A 20,820-nucleotide genomic window follows, 5' to 3' on the forward strand; every position below is an offset into this window, starting at 1 on the left:
GCCTCTCCAGGCCAGGGGTTCCAGAACTAAAGACTGGGTCTCCGCCCTGAGTCTCCTTCCGGGCTCCACCACCCAGGAGATACTACTCAGTAGCCGAGTTCATGTGCCAGGTGTGGAGGAGAGAATTGATTGCTTCCCACACCCGTCCCAGGTCCTCCCTCTGCTCCCCCAGAACCCCCTGAGGAGCTGCCCCTGCTGGAGGGAGGGGCGAGGGGGAGAGGCAGCAGCACTGAGCACTGCAGGTCTGTCTGAGCGAGGTGACCCAAAAGGGAAAGTGACAAGTGGAGAGGAGCCCGGGACCTCTCAAGGGCCTTCCTTCGGGACCTGGGCAGGATGCTAGGGCCCGAGATGACAGGGTAATGTTTGATTTCCTCCTTCCTACACTGTCCCGGTGCTGGAGGTCATGCAGCCCCCTTGAAAAGGAACTTTTTTTTAAAATAGATTTTATTTATTTATTTAGTTATGGCTGCGCTGGATCTTCGTTGCTGCGTGCGGGCTTTCTCTAGTTGCGGCGAGCGGGGGCTACTCTACATTGTGGTGCGCGGGCTTCTCACTGCGGTGTCTTTTCTTGTTGCAGAGCACAGGCTCTAGGTGCGCAGGCTTCAGTAGTTGTGGCACGTGGGCTCAGTAGTTGTGGCTCACGGGCTCTAGAACACAGGCTCAGTAGTTGTGGCACACGGGCTTAGTTGCTCTGCGGCATGTGGGATCTTCCCGGACCAGGGATCGAACCCGTGTCCCCTGCATTGGCAGGTGGATTCTTAACCACTGCGCCACCAGGGAAGCCCAGAAAAGGAACATCTTGATAGTGACTGATGATGCCCAGTGTTCTCTGGGCAGGGCTGGGCATGCAGCCATGGCATCCATAGCATTTCTAGAGAGAATGTGAGTGATATCCATCTGCGCCCTACCTGTAAGGCTTCAAGGGCAGCTTGGAGGAGGGGAGTTCTCAGGAGCGCAAGTCTGTCAGGCTGTTTTCCTCCCTTTTTATTATTGTGGGAACCTCCACTGATTGGATGTGTCTTGACTCTTGCAGCTCTGGGGGTGTGCCAGGCATCCTGATGCCAGTGACATTGGGGTGAAGAAAGAGAGGATGGGCCAGGGAAAGGCATAACTTACTTAGTCCGCCCAGGCGGGTACCACAGACTGTGTTTTTGAGGAATGGGGTGTAAAACACAGGCTCTGCCCCAGGTGCTATGTCCTGCATGTGTGTGTATGTCGAATTGCAATGCACGCTGTGTGTTTGCTCGTGTGCAGGGGAGCACACGGTGTATGCGCAGGTGAGTATTGGTTTGTACACTCAAGCACGATTCCCAGTGCAAGCTACATGGAAGAAGGACAAGTATGGCGGTGTTGGGTGTGTGCAAGACACACTGCAAGGGCATGGGAAGGACCACGCAGGTGCAGAGATGCTGGGCATGAATGAAGATATCATGGAGGTACGTGTGGAGGGGCGACCTGCACTGGGCGGGGAATGCATGGGGTATGACTTGTGGAAATGTGAGAACAACGGAACATGCCGAGCAAGGCTGCGTGTGCAGCAAGCGCTGAGGTGAGGTGTTTGTATCCATCCGCGCTACACACTCACGCTTCTCCCTGTGCCGAGGGGAGGCAGGAAGTTCCCACAGAGTCACACGCAGCACGGGATATACACTATGTATATAAAAGTACAGTAGAAAGGTCACTTTATCCTTCCTCCTTTGACCTTGTAGGACGGGACAATTGACAGTCTCTATGCCCGAGAGGCTATACAGTGAAATGGTTTTTAGCACAAACTCTGGAATCAGTGATTTGAGTTGGAACCCTGCTCTACCACATACTTGCTACAAGCCTTCGACACATCTTAAACCTCCCTAAGACCCAGCTTCCTCTTATGTGAAATGGGGAAAAATAATGCTCCATGCCTCCTGTGGAGGTCATGAGAATTCACTGAGGTCCAGGGGTAAAGCATTTACACAGAGATGGAAGAGTCCTACATGCTGGCTCTTGTTAACCACAGGATACGGACGCCAGCACTTAGCACCATCACAAAATGCCCAAGGGACAGAGAACCTGGGCCCTGCCAAAGGCTCTGCTATCGTACCGAGGGCAGAAGCATTGACGTGGAGGCCCCTTTCCCCCTCACGGCAACCCCACCCCTGCTGGAAGCCCCTGCATTGACCTGCAGGAGACCTGGCAGAGGGAAAGAACTGACGACCAGCACATAAAGAAATGAGATTCCTCTTCTGAGGCACATCCTGTGGATGGGAAAGCATGGGGGAAACAGGATGGAGACCAAGTCGAAGCGATCAGACACTCCAAGCCGGCTCAGGTCCTCAGAACAGAGGGAAGCAGGGTAGCCCTTCCCTACCAACTGCAGGCCTCAGCCCACGGCCTCAGGGCCTCAGCCCCTGGCCCCTCCCTGCTGCTACTGCACTCAGGGATGTACTAGAACCCACTCCCAAGACGGATACATGTCCTTCCCAGCCCCGTGTTCAGTGACATCACGCTGGTAGTTTGACATGAGCCATAGAGGGGATGTCTACACCATGGACATTGACAAATTTCCATGAGACTGGGGTGGGGTTGGTGGTGGGGTACAAAAAAGAATAAAGATGTCAAAGAGCCATTAAGAGGAGGAGAGAGAGGAGAAACCCAAGGGAGAAAAGCTTTCTCTGTTGACTTCAAAGATACGGGCACTTGGACACCCAAGGTCAAGAACTCAGGCCTGGCACCACTGTAAAATAAATAAACAATTAACTAATAATAATAACTGTGGTAGAAGCAGCAAGAGAACATTTTCTGTGTTCTTCCAAATTTTCAGGGTGTGTTTAACCAGTTCACAATATCACAGTTTAGACCATGATGTGGACCACCCCCTGTAGCAAGTGCAGATCCCTGCCTTTAGCTCCCAGGCATTGGTTCTCCCTGTGCCTGGGAATGCTGCCCGTGGACGCTTCATAAAGCCCCCCTCTGAACGGAGCTGCCCAGGGCAAGGTCACACCACCTATCCCCGGGGGTGGTGGTGAGGTGGGAAGCCCACATCCAGGGACAGGTCCATAGAGGGCTACAAAGGTCTGGCTGCTCACCTGGGTAAGCGATATCTCTGAAGAGTTGTCCCAGCTCCAGAGCTCCCAATGGGATTGGCTGAGGCCATCGCTGCTACAGCATTGCAGCCCAAGCTCCCCCTCTGCCCAATCCTGCATCCCTCACTCCCTCCTGGGTGCTGTGCCTGACACACTAAGAAACATCCTGCACACAAATCTCCAGCCCAGAATCTTTTCCCCAGGGAACTCAACCTAAGACACCCCCTACCCATCTCCCTGTAAATAGACCACTACCCAGGAAAACTACTGTCCAGTCCCATGTGGTTCTCTGCAGTGGGGGCATGTGCGTGGCTGTGGAAATGCCTGGGACCTGCAGAGCCAACGCAGGTGATTCCTCGGAAGAGGTGCCTCACTGTGTGTTTTGCTGGGGGATGGGGGAAGTAGGGGGAGAAGCATGATGGAGTGTGCATGTGTATGTTTGTGTGTGTGTGTGTATATATACACGTGTGAGCTGCTGTTTGTTTTCCAGGCTGGCATCCCTGTTGAAGGGCACAGCAAGGGGAGGGGAGACAAAAGAAAGCCACCTGCTTGTTGAGTTTAGCAGCACCCAGGACCTCTGCGGCAATAGCCACTGCCCTGCTGACTACACAGAGACCTAAGCGTGCAGGAACACATGCCCTCTCTACATCCAGGCACAAAACGCACACTGCCCCAAACACACAGCCCACATTCCAGGTCCTGGTTCTTGGCTGGAGATGGGAAGAACTCAGCCCAGCTCACCTTTAGTGCAAGAGGTGAAGCTGAAGAATCAGGCTCTGGGATCAGCTCCTGGTCACAGGTAAATCCTAGCCTCTGGCACGTGTCACTCGCTTCTGCATAAACCCATTCATTCATTCCCCCAAAGACTCGCTGCACTTACTCTTTGCCGTCTTGCTGGCTCAGAAGCCCCCTTCATGATGGGAGCCCCAGCTGACTCTTCTCAAGAGGTTGCTGCACAGATGGAGAGCTTCTCCAGCACCTGGACAAAGGGAGTTCCTGGACCCCCTGCCGACGAGAGGGCTCTGTTGGACAAACTGCAGGCAGTGGACCTCGTCCATGCTGATGGTTCCAAGCAGAGGCAGAAGTTGCCCCCCACCTTCCCCCATAATTCTGCTTCCCAATCCCGGCACTCACTGGTAGGCCATGGGTGAACCTTGCCCCTATTGAGGGCCAACCACGTTACTTGTTAACTTGCTGATTGGAAATGAATTCCTCTTCAGCGGTGCTGGAGCTGAGCTAAGGGTGAACACCTGTGGAGGGGAGGGCTTCTGAGTCCTTGCGCCCTTACAGTAACAGTAATTAGATTAATCTAGAACTTTACCAAGCACTCAGACGCGAGATCTCAGGTGCTGGTAGAATCTTCTGTATTCCCAGGGGTGAGGGGTGGTTATGTTACACCAGCTACTCTGCAGCCTGGAATTTAATGTCAGGCAGGCCTGGGTCTGAATTCCCAGAGTTACTTACATTTTGAGGCTGGATGTGGGACGTGCCAGCTCGATGCCTGGTACAGGGTACGTGCTCAATCCACAGCCACTATCGATACTATTATCACTGCTGTCCCCCAGAGAAGCCACTGTTTACGAGGTGAGCTCCCTTGGAGGCTGTGTGTAGGGCAAACCCATCCCGTGCCTGCTCTCATGCCATCCTCTGGTCCCTGGCCCATGTCAGAGGGCTGGCCAATCTCTGAAGGCCCGTCCCACTGCCTTAAGAGCTGCCAAATGTGAGGGCTTCCCGGGCTGGACCTTATGTTTGATCACCAGGACATGAAAACTACGATACCAGGAGACTGAGGCCAGGAAAGGCCCCCGAATCCCTGTTAATTTCATGCAGGTGCAAGTCTTCAGCCTCCCAGGCAGCTTCAGTTATTGAGTTGGGTCGGGGGTGGACATCAGAGGGGCTGCAGTCCACTGGCAGCCGAGCTCTTAAAGGGACATCCAGGGAGCTGTCCCGGAAGATGAGCCAAAGAGTGTCTCCATTCTTTTTTTTTTTTTTTTTTTTGCGGTACGCGGGCCTCTCACTGCTGTGGCCTCTCCCGCTGCGGAGCACAGGCTCCGGACGCACAGGCTCAGCAGCCATGGCTCACGGGCCCAGCCGCTCCGCGGCATGTGGGATCTTCCCGGACCGGGGCGCGAACCCATGTCCCCTGCATCGGCAGGCGGACTCTCAACCACTGCGCCACCAGGGAAGCCCCTCCATCCTTCTTAATCTGGATCAGCTCAGACATGGCGACCCATGGTCACACCCAAACCCAGATTTCTTTTCCCTTATTTGGAATATGGCGGGCAAGTTTCTTCCCTACCTTAGCTTATTTTCCTTTATAAAGACTTTTACAATAAAAATGTTAAGCTATGTGACATCTATCTAGAGCCCAGGCCATTCGGCTCACTAGGGGAGAGATGGATGTTCGCTGGGCTTTTTAGTTATAAAGCCGCTCAAATCCTAATATCAGAAGTTCATAGAGAGGAATTTAACAGATCATCTAAAGCAGTTCAGTGCACATTGTTAGACAGCCTAGTAGTTGTCGCTGCTGCAGTTTAGCTAACATTTATCGAGGTGTATTCCACGCCATCTCATCTCAGAGATGAGAGTTGAATAAAACATAAAATACAGTTCCTTTTTTAAAAAAATTATTTACTGATTTTCAACAATATTGCCACATTTGCGTTCTCTTCATCCCTCCCTCCCTCCCTCCCTCCCTTCCTCCGAAATGCTCAAATGGTTCCTGAACCATTTGAAGTAAGTTGTAGACATCGTGACACTTCACCGCTAAATGTTTCAGCTTCTATCTCCTGAGAACAAGGACTATTCTCCTGCAATAACTACAATACCACCATCACTCCTGAGATAGTTAACACCAACATGATAATATTGTCTAAAATGCATTCCATATTCCCTTTTACCCCAGTGTCCCAGGAATGTTCTTTGTGGTTTGCTCTTTTTAAAGCAATCCAGGAGATATACTCATGGATCATGCACTGCATTTGGCTTCTTCCTAATGTTTTGATAGATGTAAAGAAAGAGATAGAGCTCTCAAAGACTTTTGAGAAAGAAACTTCAGATTCAAAATAAAAAGACAAATCCTTCCATAAGGACACTTGGATGCTGCATAATTCTCATTCCTCACCACAGATGGGCAAATTATTTCTTAGAGGGGCATATGGACTCCTAATTATTCCAACAGTTTAATGCCATCTGCTCCCTACGAGCAGGAAAAGTGGTTACAAGGTGGTGTCAGGGAATCTTAGGCCCCTGATCAGGGTTTAGCCCATGTTCTCTAATGCAAATCCAGGTCAGTCTGGGCGGGGCCTGTTCTGGGTACTGGAAATGTGGGAAAGATGAAAAACAACCCAGCAGCGCTCGGGACTTACCTGGTGGTCCAGTGGTTAAGGCTCCGTGCTCCCAATGCCCTGGTCAGAGAACTAGATCCCGCATGCACAACTAAAGATCCTGTATGCTGCAACTAAGACCCGGCGCAGCCAAATAAATATTAAAAAACAAAAAAAGCATCCTGCTGTCACAGGGTTTATGGTCTAGCTGGGGAAGGGAAAAACAACAACGAGAGAGAGAGAAAGAGAGAGAAATAGGGAAATCAATTGATGAGGCTGGATTCCTAAAGGGTATAATAGATGGAGGGACATGTAACTCCACCTTGGGCGGTGGAGAAGAGGTCCCATCTAAGCTACAAGCTGAAGAAGGAGAATTCACCAGCTGAAGACAGAAGAGGGGTATCCTTAACAGGAGAAATAGGCTGTGTGAATGGCCAGAGGTGAGAAGAGGTGACCCAGGGCAAGTCACATACACAAGCTCAATTGTGTGGTGTGAGGGGAGAAGGCAAGGAATTGAGGCTCTGGGGGTGGGGATGGGGGACACGAGGACCCCCGTAAACTGGTCCTTACAATACATGGTAAGGTGCTGGACTTTATCCTAAGACCAGTGAAGCGCTATTGAGGGCCGGAGCACGCCCAGATGTCCTGGCCCACTAGAGTGATGGGGCGAGGGGGCAGAGGAGACGCAGTTGGGAAGCTGATAATGCAGGTGAGGAGTGGCCGCAGCTAAGACAGTGGAAGTGGAGATGGAGAGAGGGGAACAGACAGATTTTGTATTTTTTCAAACTATTTTTTTTTAAATGGAAGTATAGTTAATTTACAATGGTGTGTTGGTTTCAAGTGTACAGCAAAGTGATTCAGTTATACATACATATATTCTTTTTCAGATTCCTTTCCATTGTAGGTTATTACAAAATATTGAATATAGTTCCCTGTGTATACAGTAGGTCCTTGTTGATTGTCTTTTTTTTAATCCTTCTTGGTTGTCTTTTTTTTTTTTAATTTTACTGGAGTACAGTTGATTTACAATATTGTGTTTGTTTCAGGTGTAAAGTGATTCAGTCATACATATACATATATTCATTTTTGTAGAGTCTTTTCCCATATAGGTTATCACAGAGATTATCTATGTTATATATAGAAGTGTGTATATGTTAATCCCATACTCCTAATTTATCCCTCCCCCCCTCCTTTCCCCTTTGGTAACCATAAGTTCGTTTTCTATGTCTGTGAGTCTATTTCTGTTCTGTAAATAAGTTCATTTGTATAATTTTTTTAGATTCCACACATAAGTGATGTGACATTTGTCTTTCTCTGTCTGACTTACTTCACTAAATATGATAATCTCTATTACAGACGTAGAAAACAAATTTATGGTTACCAAGGAGTAAGGGGGGGAATAAATTGGGAGTTTGGGATTGACATATACACATTACTATATATAAAATAGATAACTAATAAGCACCTGCTGTATATACAGCATAGGGAACTCTATTCAATACTCTGCAATGGCCAATATGGGGAAAGAATCAAAAAAAGAGTGGATATATGTATACGTATAACTGATTCACTTTGCTGTACACCTGAAACAAACACAACATTGTAAATTAACTATACTCCAATAAATTTTATTTAAATATGATCATCTCTAGGTCCATCTGTGTTGCTGTGAATAGCATTATTTCATTCTTTTTATGGCTAAGTAATAGTCCATTGTCTATATGTACCACATCTTCTTTATCCATTCCTCTGTCAATGGACACTTAGGTTTTTCCATGTCTCGGCTATTATAGATAGGGCTGCTATGAACATTGGGGTGCAAGTATCTTTTCAAATTAGAGTTTTCTCCAGATATATGCCCAGTAGTGGGATTGCTGGGTCATATGGTAGTTCTATTTTTAGTTTTTTAAGGAACCTCCACACTGTTTTCCATAGTTGCTGCACCAATTTACATATCCACCAACAGTGTAGGAGGGTTCCCTTTTCTCTACACCTTCTCCAGCATTTATTATTTGTAGAGTTTTTAATGATGGCCATTCTGACTGGTGTGAGGTGATAACGGACACATATTTTGGAGATAGGATCCAAGGCTTTTGTAGACAGAGTGTACACAGGGAGTAAAGAAAAGTGAGAATCTAGGATGAGACCCAAGTCTCAGTAATTAAAATATTTTAAAACAGGGATGGGCAAATTCAAACCTGAGGGCCAGTGGCCTGTTTTGGAAATAAAGTTTTATTGGCACACAGCCACACCATTTGTTAACAGATTGTCCAGGGCTGCTTTTAGCTACAACCGAGGAGGTGAGTCGTTTTGACAAAGACTGACCATATGGCCTGCAAAGCCAAAGTAATGAATGGCATGGTGATGAGTTCTCTGGGTTTTCTTTTTGCCTCCCATATCCCAGACTGAGTGCTGGAGAAACCCACAAACGCCAATGGTCCCAACAAAAAGAAGTTCAACAAAAGCCTGCTCTCTCTAGCCAAGACCTAGCAAAGGGGTAGACTAGCAAATAAAAACTTTTAGACAATAACCACCCTACTCTAGCTAAATACCATGGAAAAAAAACTGTGGCCACACTTTCACCTACACAGGCAAAGGCCAAGTAGGGACCCTAAACTTCCACGCTCAAGAGACTGTGATGAGGGACTTCCCTGGTGGTCCAGTGGTTAAGACTCCACGCTTCCACTGCAGGGGGCACAGGTTCGATCCCTGGTTGGAGAACTAAGATCCTACATGCTGTGTGGTGAGGCCAAAAAAAAAAAAAAAAAAAAGAGGCTGTGATGAGGTGCCCCAACACTCCCCTGGGATGGTGTCAGAGAAGGCCAGTGAGCAGTGTGGACTGCTTCCCCCGCCCCAACCAGGTGTCAACAAGGCCAAGAGGGTAATTGGACTTTCACCTCCACCTGGCAATAATGAGGTATGCCCCCTGCCCCATTCCCCTGCTGGAATGGTATCAGAGCAAACCAGCTAAAACTGGTTTACCTAAGATCCAGAGTTTCAGAACATATAAAAATGTCCTGGTTTCAGTCAAAAATCATTCGTCATACCAAGAACCAGGAAGATCTCAAACCGAGTGAAAAAAGATAGTCAATAGATGCCCTCCCAGCAACAAAAGAAGAGGTTTAGAATTATCTAACAAAGATTTTAGAACAGCCATGATAAAAATGCTTCAATGAGCATTTATCAACACACTTGACAGAAATGGAGAAACAGAAAGCCTCAGCATGGAAACAGAACATCTTAGCAAAACATAAAGGAGAACCAAATGGAAACATGTGAACTAAAAACAAAACATAACAACTGAAATGAAAAGCGCAGTGGATGTGTTCAAGAGCAGAATGGAAGGGACAGAGGAAAGAACTGTGAGCTAGAAGATAGAACAATGGAAATGAGCTAATCTGAACAACAGAGAGAACATAGACTGAAAAAAATTTTTTTAATTAACAAGAGCCCCAGGGACCTGAAGGACTGTAACTAAAGATGAGAGTCCCAGGAGGAGAGGAGAAAGAGGGTAGACTGAAAAAGGACTCAGAAATAATGGCTGGAAACTTCCCAACTTTGACAGGAATCATCAGACAACAGATTTAAGAAGCTAAGTAAATGCCAAAGAAGATAAACCCCCTCAAATCCACATCGAGACACATAACACCTTCTGAAAACTAAAGATAGAGTAAGTAAAGTATCCAAACTTTACTAGGCTGTCTTGGACATTTAGAGGCTTCTGCAGCTGAGGAACAGGGGCTGGGGGGCAGGGACTCTGTTTAGCCCAGATCAGGATGTCAATGACCGTGCAGGAAGCCATGTGATTGGGGTCAGAGAACCTTGCAAGATTTTAGGACACCACTGCTTAGCTTGGATCCCTCCTTAAAAACAACCTCCTACAGTTTACAGTGGAATGGAAACAGGGTTCTTTGGATGTGTTGAACACACCAAATCTTTGGGTCCTTTCTACCTGCTGCTCCCTTAGCCTGGAATGCCCATTCTTGGCCTGTTTACATTGCTGGCTACTTCAGGTTTCTGCTTAAATGTCAGTTTCTCAGAAGGGTCTTCTCCTCTGGGCCAGTCCCCACCCTAAGATATTTTGTCATAGCATGCTGTTTTCTTCTTGCTATCAATCCCAACATGCAAATATTTATTGATTTGTTGACTTGTATATCTCCCCGACTAAACTGTCCTTGCCCTGAGACCAGAAACAACCCTGTGTCCCGAGGGCTTGACCCATTGTCTGGTACAGTTGACAGACAAAAGTCTTGTTGAATAAATGAGTAAAGAGCTAAGGAGGTAAGGGACCACCTTTAAAAGAACCCCTGTGTTTCAGCGGCTGAGCTAGCACTTTACATACATCATCTCGTTTAGTTGTCACAAGTGGACAGTGAGGTGGATATTGTCCTCTCATTTCACAGATGAGAAAACTGAGGCTCAAAAATGTACTGTCTCATACCCAAAGTCACACAGCAACCATGATGGAGAGCCCAATTTCACACACGGATTTTTTTTTCTGCCTGTGTATTTTCCACTACTCTACCCAGCCCCCATGTTAAGGCAAGTTATCTGGGTTTTAGCCCCAAACCCTACACCCTTCTTGATAGCATCTTATAAAACTCACTCAGTTTGCTCATCTAAAATTCTGACAATGAGGCATCAAACGGTGAGCAGAGGACAGGTAAAGAGCATTTCATTCCACCAGTCTCTAAGCAGTTGGGCTGGAGTTTAATTTAAGTGCCTGGGTACCATGGAGATGCAAGCTCTATAAGTACCCAAGAGAGGCTTCTTTCAGCCAGCCCACTGGTTACTGTGCTTCCACCCCCTCCCCTGCTTCCCACCAGGGCTCCTCTTCTGCGGTTGGGGTAGATGTGGAGGAAAGCAGTGCTTTGCAGGAACTCCCTCCCTCTGTTCACACCCTTTCTTTCTCCTCCACACCCGGACTCTCAAAACTGAGATTTCATCTTTACCTTCTCCTTCAGTGCATAATCCATTTCGTCGTTGGTGAAAGACACAACAGCTCCCAGCCCCCAGTACACAGAGGCCTCTTGGATGGGAGAGTGGAAACCTCTCCTGCCAGTCCCAGGGTAACCTCCTGTCCCAAAGAAATCCAGTTCAGTGAATGAATGGACCAGCAAGAAAAAGGTGGCATAGGGAGAAAAGTGCCCCTCCTTCCACAGAGACAGCTCAGCCTGTTAAATCCTCTGCTATCTAAGCCCCAGGTGGGTCTTGTTGACAGCATTGGTGGAGGTTGAGAACCAGGTTGGTCTATCTTCAGCTTGGAATTCAGAACCCACACCTCAACTCTGCCTTTTCATTGTGAACTCATCTATGGCCTCAGCATGCCCTCTCCCACCTGCAGCCACTCCAACAGATATGCAATCTGACTGAAAGCAGGAGTTCAAGACTAGTAGTCTCCTGGCTGCTCCTCCACCCCCTTCCAACCAGACTGTTTATAACCTGAAGTTCCTTCTTCAATGGCATTCTAGATCCTACACTGCCATGAATTCAGGAGCAAAAAACCAGTTGGGAGGAGCTGTGTTGGACTCTTGGCTCTATTATTTACCATGTCACTATAGAAAAGCCCTTCGCCTCTTGAGTCTCAGTTTACACATCTGTAAAATAGGACTAATGAGAACCAGGGCAATGAGTCATTATTCATAGAAACTCCATCGATTTGTAAAATGAGTTGACTGTGCTAGACTTATTTCGATGTATTTTCAAGCTCTGTATTAAACACTGAGGACCCAGAGATAAATGAGAAACCACCTCTTCTGTCTCAGCTCTCATATCACCAAGGTTTTCTGCACCCTAATTTTCCCTGGCTTAGGACATGGTTTCCCATCATTGAAAAAAAATAGTTCACGGGGCTTCCCTGGTGGCGCAGGGGTTAAGAATCCGTCTGCCAATGCAGGGGACACGGATTTGAGCCCTGATCCGGGAAGATCCCACATGCCGCAGAGCAACTAAGCCCATGCGCCACAGCTACTGAGCCCGCATGCCACAACTACTGAAGTCCGTGGGCCACAACTACTGAAGCCCGTGCGCCTAGAGCCCGTGCTCCTCAACAGTAGAAGCCACCGCAATGAGAAGCCCGCGCACTGCAAGGAAGAGTAGCCCCCACTCGTCGCAACTAGAGAAAGCCTGTGCGCAGCAACGAAGGCCCAACGCAGCCAAAATAGATAAATTAAATTAAATAAATAAATTTATTAAAAAAGAAAGAAAATAGTACACGGGCCGAATTATGAACCACACATAATGCACAACTAAAGTAAGGGGACATTATCGGCTCAGTCACATAAACGTAACTGTGCATCCTCCAGGATGCATGGGAGGCAAAGCATGATGTAGGGAGGAACAGTCATGGAGTCAGAAGAAAAATCTCCGCAGAGGTTTCCACAGCCTCCATTTCCTTGAAGAATGTCGATGCTAACAGGAAAGTACTGCTGGCATATCTGTTTTTTTTTTTTTTTTTTTAAGCTAATTTCTCCTCCTTACCATCTTCATGAAATATGTTACCCTGCCTCTCTGATTCTCTGAGACACGTGCGTGTTCTCCTTTGCTGCTGCGGTGGGGGAAAGGATTTCAGTGGGTGTCTTTTACAAAACAAGACAACCTGTTTTCAGGTTCAGGTGGGCGACCCGGTTGTGAAAGCAAACGAAGAAAGCCTTGTCCTGTGGTCACTTCTGCTCGGCCCCAACTCAGCTCCAGAGCAGCCAGATGCAGCCCCAGGAGGAAGGCCGGGAGAGGCTGGGCTTCTTGTCAGATTCCTGCAGTTCATTCACCTGTAGAATAATGTCCAATTTGCCCTATCACATGGCTGAGCCGGTTTTACCTTTAATCCCTTTCACGTTGGTCCTCAGCCTCAAGGAATGCCTAGGGATGATTCACCCACCATCACATGGGGCAGGCAGTCATCTGTTTCATTACCTCACCCTGCTTGCAGCTTCTGGGAGATAACCCAGGATTCTTCTGCCATGGGGAGGTGGGGGGTGGAGGTAAGGTGGACAGAGTAAGGCTTTAAGGAGCTGATTCCTGCTCTGGTCTCAATTTCCTGCTTCCCAGCCCAGGTCTAAAGATGTGCAGGAACAAGTCATGTGGAAATGCCAGGGCTTGGGCACCTGGGCTAAAAGGAAAGTTGGATTTGGTGGTCTAAAAGGGGTTTTCCCTTCACAACCAACATCAGCCGGTGGGAAGGCATGGTTGCAAAACAAGACAAAAAAATGAAACCAGCAATTACAAAGATTGTCACGAACAACCACACACAATTTTCAGGCGGGGAAAGGACATGGGCTTGTGTTTGGAACAGAAAATACTTCATCAGTTTCACAGGGGTGTACACGGTGCTCCAAATGTACCACAGGGAGGCCCCTGAGATGACAGCTTACTGTGGAGTGCCAAGCCCTCTACACTTCTCATCTGTAGCCCTTACGACAAGCCCTACAGAGTCTATATTATTATGGTGACTTTCAGGCCTAAGACTGGGACTTCAGTTAAGCAAGTTACTCAAGGTCACACAGCTAGAAAATAGGGAGGGTTTAAGACCCACACAGACTGGTTCCAGAGCTTTTGCTTCTTAGCCAAATAACTATGAAATAAGCATCCATGATATTCCAGATCCAGACCATGGGTAGGTCCAGGAGTTGCAGAGTAACTAAAAAAAAAGAAAGAAAGAATAGGTTAATGGTGGAGAGCACGAGTACTGAAGTCAGACCTAGGTTCACTTATTAGCTCTGTATCCCTGGTCAACAATATAGCATCTTGGAGCCTCAGTTTTCTCATCAGTGAAATGGGTATAATAAGTAGTATTCCTTATTCCAGAGTGGTGTTGTGACACTTACATGAGATCCTGCGTGTGAGGCACCTAGCACCGTGTTGACTTTAATTTTGAGCTATTGCCCTCATCACTAATGTGAGGATTTTATACATAGTGAAGTTGAGGCCCAAGCAGAGGCAGTGCAGAGGGCTATGGGAATCTCCCCATAAAAGGAGTGGGAATTCCTACTTCTAGGTGTTGTGAGGCCAGTCTGAGGCCCACATTTCTGGACTTTTGTGCACGGCATCTATGGAATGAGGGAGGGAGGGTAAGGCCAGATACTGAGCCCATGAGTCTGGCCTTAAGAAGTAACTGGCTTTGCAGAAGGCATTTGGAGGTGAGGAGCTGCCATGGTGGGGCTTCTCTAACAAAAGAAGATGAGACCACAAACATGGGATTCTCCCCTTTGCTCAGCACACCCTGGCCCATACAACACAGAATGCTGGCTCCTCTGGGAGACTGTGGGGCTCAGACAAAAGGATACACCACACTGGGCTTCATTCCTCCAGTTCACCTCCCCGCTATATATCCAGGGCAAAAAAATGGTTAAAGACACAGTCAGAAGACATAGACAGCCAGTTGATCCTTAACTTTAATTAAGTAATTACAAATTTTTAATTTCTCAAGCAATATTGATTTCTAAATTTTCTTCTCATTTTTTTTCAACATGGAATTTTACTTTGCTTGCTTTCTTCTTTTTCGTAACCCCCTTCCCCCAAAGCTATAACATATCAAATAGTATCGCAGAGGAGAACGCAGGGGAAGCTGCCTGGGACAGGTTAAGTATTCAATTTAATGAACAACAACAATATCATTACTATTACTTTTACAGAGTGCTTCCCTGACACCGCCTGGAAGTCCTCCGGGGTCGAGGGGGGTGGGGTAGATTGATAGCACTCCTAATTTTACGGTCCCGGGGAAAAGCCAGCTACATTTGCAAATACGAGGGGTGGGGGGATGGGTGAAACAACGTGGGGAGAAGAATAGAATAAGAGGGAGACAGATGGTGTGTGTGTTGGGGGAAGGGATCAGAGATCCTGGAAAACTTATGTTCCCCGATTTGCAAGAATGTTTCCATTTAACCACTTCTTGCCTGACTCCTGATTCTACATGAGAGAAGCGGGGAGTTGTAAGATTTGGTGCCACCTGTGCAAGAGCCTGGACCCTCGGAGTGGAGAGAGCCAGGAGCGTTCGGAAGCAGAGGGAGAGCGGGTCTTGCTCTAGCCTCCTGGGGCGCCAGTCTGGGTCAGGGACCCAGGTAAGGGGCGGGCTCCCATTCCTCCGACAGGAGCAGCCGGCGGTTGGGACTGTCCCACGAGGGGGCGCGTCTCGGGCCCTAGGACCCGCCCTCGCTGCGCTGGGCGCGGGGAGGGGACGCGGGAACCCTGGCGGCCGGTGCTCCGCCTCCCGTTTCCGGGGCAGCGCGGTTACCTGCACCGCCCGAGCCGCACCTGGCGGAGGCAGAAGTCGCAAGCCGAGCGTTCGCTGAACGGCGGAGCTGAGAGGAGGGATAGCACCCGGCTGGGGGGAGGAAGAGGCGGCGGCGGCGGGCGGCGGGCGGCGGGCGGCGGGCGGCGGCGTGGAGGCTGAAGGGCGCCGCGCGCCGCGAAGGAGGGCAGGCGGCAGCTGCGCTCGACTCGCTCTGCCACGCCGGCGGGGCGCGCACCCGGGCCCGCACCGCGCCGCTGCGGACGCACATGGCAGCGTGAGAGGGCCGGCGGCGGGAGGAGCGGGCGGCGCCGGGCCGGGGCCGCAGGGCCGCATGGACAGCGCCGCCACCCCGGCCGGCCCTCACTAGGGCCCCCAGTCCGCGGGCGCCACTCCCCAGATCATGGTGCCTCGGCGGCCGCCCGAGCCGAAAAGAGCCGGCCGGAGCCGTTGAGCCGGGGGCCCCCGCGGCGGCCGGGAGCTGCATGGGGGAGCGCGGGCCGCGCTCGGGAAGATGCCCCGGCCGGAGCTGCCCCTGCCGGACGGCTGGGAGGAGGCGCACGACTTCGACGGCAAGGTCTACTACATAGACCACACGAGCCGCACTACCAGCTGGATCGACCCGCGGGACAGGTAGGACCCCGAGAGGCCCCCTCCTGCCCCACGGGCCACCAGCCGGGATTGTGCAGGGGATAACGAGGAGCTCGGCGAGCGTCTTCGGTTTCCCGCACCCCACACGCTCCACCTTCATCCCCTTCTGGACCGCCGCTCCCGCCCGGGTGGGCTGCCGGGAGGAGGGGACGGCCAAGTGAGTTGGCCCGGGCTGCCGCCACCGCCTTCCTCTGATGAGGACTCAGGCCCCAGGCGGCACCTGCCCGGAGTTTTGACCTTAAGCTCTAGCCCCGCCCCCCGCCCCCCCCCCCCCCGCTTCCCCTTAGTTGGGTCGGGCGGGGGCTGTGGGAGCAACCTAGCCGAGCGATGCTGGGGCTTCCCGGGAAGGCTTTCCCCAGCACGGGGTGGGGGAGGAGGGGGGGGATGGGGAAGCATCTGGTTTGGAGCGGGTGGCAGGCACCCAGGACTCAGTGGGAGACCGCTGGAGGAAGGACACTGCGTGCGTGCAGGGGAAGGCAGTCTGGAGTGTGGTTTTTGACAGGTGTCTCCGCGGCTCTGAGAGGAGCACGGGAGCAGTCTGGGGGCCTGGAGGCCGAGAGAGGGAAGGAAAGGAAGGAGCGAGGGAGGTCTGATCGGGGAGACCGGTTCTCCAGGAATCTCACGGCAACTTGGAAGCTGTTAGGATGTAGATGGAGGTGAGAGGCCTCCGCAAAGCCCTGCCCATCCCTCTTTCTCCTCCCTCCCTTTCTCTGGGGACCGCGGCTTCTCAGCCCTGCACCAGCGCTTCCTGACCTTGGTGGGCACCAGGCCGGCTGGAGCACCGGATTTGTTTTTGCTGAGGCAGGTGGAGTGTGTGGCTCTTAGCTTCCAGACTTTCTCCTGGTTTGGACCGCTTGGCATTTCTTTGCACACACGCACCCCCCTCCCCATGAATATCCTGTGGGGAGGGGAGGACCACCCTCTGGGACCGCAGTCACCTCTGTGGTCAAAGTGCCTCAGGAATGCGGAATTTTCACCTGGTCGCTGTGACCTTGGGTGTCAGGTGCCTGTAAAGCAATGGAGGTGAATTGTTTGGACCCTTCATCCTGTGGGGTTGGGATGGAGGTTCCAGAAGTCCAGGATGGGGTGTGTAACGAGGTGAAGGTTGAGAAAAAGCGGAAAGAAAATGTGAGCTGAGATTCCTCGTGGTTTCTGTGAGCACTTTGGTTCATTCATTCAACATTTACTGGGTACCTCCTCTGCGTTCAGTACCACGCTGAATGTCTCATCAATTTAATCCGGAAGAGAAATTTTTAACGCTGGAGAGCGTCCTGTGGGCAAGCTGCTTTTACCTCTGAGCCTCAGTTTCCCTATTTGTCAGACAAATGATTTGCTTGGAAGGGAAGGAGTAATAGTGGAACTCTTTTTAAAAAAATTTATTTATTTAATTTATTTTATTTTTGGCTGCGTTGGGTATTTGTTGCTGCGTGCGGGCTTTCTCTAGTTGGCGCGAGCGGGGGCTACCCTTCGTTGTGGTGCGCGGGCTTCTCATCGCAGTGGCTTCTCTTGTTGCGGAGCACGGGCTCTAGGCACACAGGCTTCAGTAGTTGTGGTGTGTGGGCTCTAGAGCGCAGGCTCAGTAGTTGTGGCGCACAGACTTCGTTGCTCCGTGGCATGTGGGATCTTCTCCGACCACGGCTGGAACCCGTGTCCCCTGTATTGGTAGGCGGATTCTTAACCACTGCGCCACCAGAGAAGCCCAACAGTGGAACTCTTCAAAGTTGGAAGGGACATAGAAGATCAAGGCCCAACTCCCACTTTCAAACGTGAGACAAACTTTGAGGCCCGGAGGTGCGATTTGCTTGTGTTTTGATCTTTCCACCCCTCTGCCTTATGCCGAGTTCTTTACCGGCTCTGAAGTTCTGACCTCCACACTTGTGGTTCTACTCACTTTCCTTCCCCATGCCCGCCTCAGGGTCAGTTGCCCCAGGGACTCTGTTGCTGTGTTGGTGAACTGGACAGTCCCTTGTCCTCTCCTAATACAGGCACAAGTTCAAGTTTCTGTGTCCTCCCGTATTTTAGGTCCCAGCAGCTACCGAGTCCAGTGTGCTGTTAGCAGTTGAATGTTGAGGACACTGCTAACTCGGCCCAGGTCATGCATCTAGGAACTTCTCTGGGGTGCTGAGAGGATAACATAGCTGTAGAAAGCTTCTTAAACAACGGTCATTTTTTACCCTTGGAAGAGGGCAAGCAGTATAGCTTCTGTGGGATACTGACTTGACTAGAGCATAATTTCCCAAATTTTAGTATTATGTGGACCACGTTTTTTGCTATATCCACCTGTGTTATTGCTTACTTAATATTTGACTTTAAATCAACCCAATTTGAATTTTTTTTAGCCACTTTCATAAAGGGGAAACTAGTAATATCTATTGCCCCCAGTACTAGGGAACCTTTAAAAATACAGTGGAGGGGAGGAACCACAGTGCCATTATATTTGAGTTCACTCCTGGGGCCTGTCCACAGCTCCAGCAACAGGGCTGTGTAGCCTGTGTTTTTAGGCAGATTGGCAGGCGTTAAAAACATATTGGCACTTCATGGAGCTGCTGACTCTCTCTGCCTTGTAGGCCACTGGTTTGAATGCTGCATCTTTGTATTGATATCTGCTGGTCATCCCACCTGCACCGGCCCCGGGTAGGGCCCCTGAGCTTGGGGCGCTGAGGGGTTCTGAGCTCACTGTTGTGATGAGCCAACTTTGAAAGTTTGGGGAAAGAGCTGAGCAGAGGGTATCCACTTCTGACTCCCTGGAATTCCCTCCTGCACACCCCAGAAGGGAGTTTTGCCTTCTCGTCCTACCTGTGTGGCCTCAGGCAAATCGCTTGACCTCTCTGAGGTGCAAGTGCTCCTTCGGTGAGAGAAGAAGGTTGATGAGATGTCTCTAAGCCCCCTGCCAGTTCTCAGATAGGATTTCGCTGATTCGGGCTTGATCTCGCCTTCTCCCTCCTGACTCCATGGCAGAATTGGGAGGGGGGACGGCAGGCAGGAGGGTGAGGGGACTGAGAGGAGGAGAACATTTAACAAGGCTGAAAAGCGCCAGGCTTCTTTGGGGTGGTGAGGTTAGGGGAGAGAAATTCTGCCAAGGCAGTTACATCTCTGCAGCTGGTTAATGCTATGAAACAAAATATCACATAAAAATTTTTTTAAAAAAAGATTCTGCTCCTTGAGTGCGTGTGTGTGCGTGCACGCGCGCCCATTTGTCTTGGTTTTTTTCCTTATCTGAATCAAGGAGATACACCTGCCCATTCCCCTGAATTTAAAAGAAGTCAGTCAAATGGTCCTTCAGTCAGAAAAGTGATTTCTTAGCCGCAGAGAACAGAATAGTGTCTCGGGTCACCAACCCTGAAGAATGTCCTGGCGCGTTCCCCTCTCTGGGCCTGAGCTGTTTTGTGTGCTGTCCGGCTTGGAGGCTGCTGGGGGTAGGGAATCCAGTTTTCAGCTTCCCCTTTCACTGGGGGGTTGCCAGCTCTCTCCCCTTCTCACCCAGGGGAAGACAGGGAGGCCGAAATTCCTGAGGATGGTTGTCCCAACAACCGGAGAGGGGCCAGTGGGCAGCTCGGGCACTGCCTACTGGGCCAAAGGCTCCAACGGCACCACGGGCTCCTCCTGAGGCAAGGCTGGTCTGAGAAGGTGACAGGTCTGTGGGGAATCAGGTGCTGCATATCGGGCTGTGGAGCAGCGTGCCTTTAGCAGAGTAACCCTGGGTGCTTCTGGGAGCTTCCAGCGAAGAGCCAGCATTCCGGGTATATTTAACTTAGAGGTATGCAACAACAAACACACTGATTGTTCTCCGAGGAAGAATGGATTGTTGGAACTGGCCCTGCTGGGGAAGGTTCCTGAAGCCTAATTCCTGCTCATTGGGGGGTTTGTCTTCTGACCTTCTTCTAGGAACCACCTGGGAGCTCTGTGGGCACAGTTTCTGGGGCTGTGTGATCAGTGCTAGAGGCCCACGTGTCTGGGAGGCCATGTTGAGAGAACCCAGCAACTTCTCTCATGATTTGAGGAGGAATTTTTGCCAACGCTGTTATTTCAGGAATGATTCATAGTGTAAGACGTTGGGTCTACAGCAGGCAAAAGATCTTAATCTCCTTCTGGTTACAGACCCTTATAAGAATCTGACAAAGGTTAAGGATGTTTCCTGAAGAAAAGCATGAACACAGCTTTTGGCACATAATTTCAGGGCGTTTGTAGACCCCGGGTTCATAACCCCTGCCAGAGATTAACTTAAAAACTGCTCGTCACTACCTGTATGCCCTCCTGCTTAGCTAGGTAGGACATAATGATTGAGCATTTACTATATTCAGGTAGTCTGCTGAGAGCTTTACACGGATAACTTCTTTTAATCCCCCTAACAACCCTGGGAATAGGTTATCTGCCTGAGAAACCCGAGCCTCAGGGGGGCTAAGTTTGGGGAAAGCCACTCAGCTTCTGAGGAGCTGAGATGGGAATGCCAGGCATGCCGACTCCAGAGCCCAAATTTCTAACCACTCAGCTGCCTGGACTCCGTTGCTGAATTAAGACCTCTGCTCCACCGCCTAAGGAATTTGGCCTTGGGGAA

The 20,820-nt window shown here is 50.1% G+C and overlaps 1 protein-coding gene and 1 long non-coding RNA gene across 3 annotated transcripts in view; one reads left to right on the plus strand and one right to left on the minus strand.

Moving 5' to 3' along the window:
• Positions 1-12,786: 12,786 nt before the first annotated feature.
• On the minus strand, positions 12,787-15,739 carry LOC114891465. Of its 2 annotated transcripts, none has more exons than XR_003792526.1 (2): positions 15,618-15,739; positions 12,787-14,024 (listed from the first exon to the last, which is right to left on the minus strand). It is a non-coding gene; the product is annotated as an uncharacterized LOC114891465 (long non-coding RNA). The 2 variants fall into 2 exon arrangements; XR_003792527.1 differs by having other exon boundaries at positions 15,638-15,721.
• Positions 15,740-15,776: 37 nt separating this feature from the next.
• The window catches only part of WWC1 (WW and C2 domain containing 1), a 153,339-nt gene continuing 148,295 nt past the window's right edge, over positions 15,777-20,820 (plus strand). The window contains exon 1 of the mRNA XM_029219042.1: positions 15,777-16,247. Within this exon, the coding sequence (XP_029074875.1) occupies positions 16,129-16,247 (119 nt within the window). The 5' untranslated portion in view covers positions 15,777-16,128. The remainder of the gene's footprint in view (positions 16,248-20,820) is intronic.

The sequence above is a fragment of the Monodon monoceros genome, unplaced genomic scaffold (assembly GCF_005190385.1).
Source record: "Monodon monoceros isolate NGI ecotype Baffin Bay Population unplaced genomic scaffold, NGI_Narwhal_1 Super_Scaffold_12, whole genome shotgun sequence".
NCBI lineage: Eukaryota > Metazoa > Chordata > Mammalia > Artiodactyla > Monodontidae > Monodon > Monodon monoceros.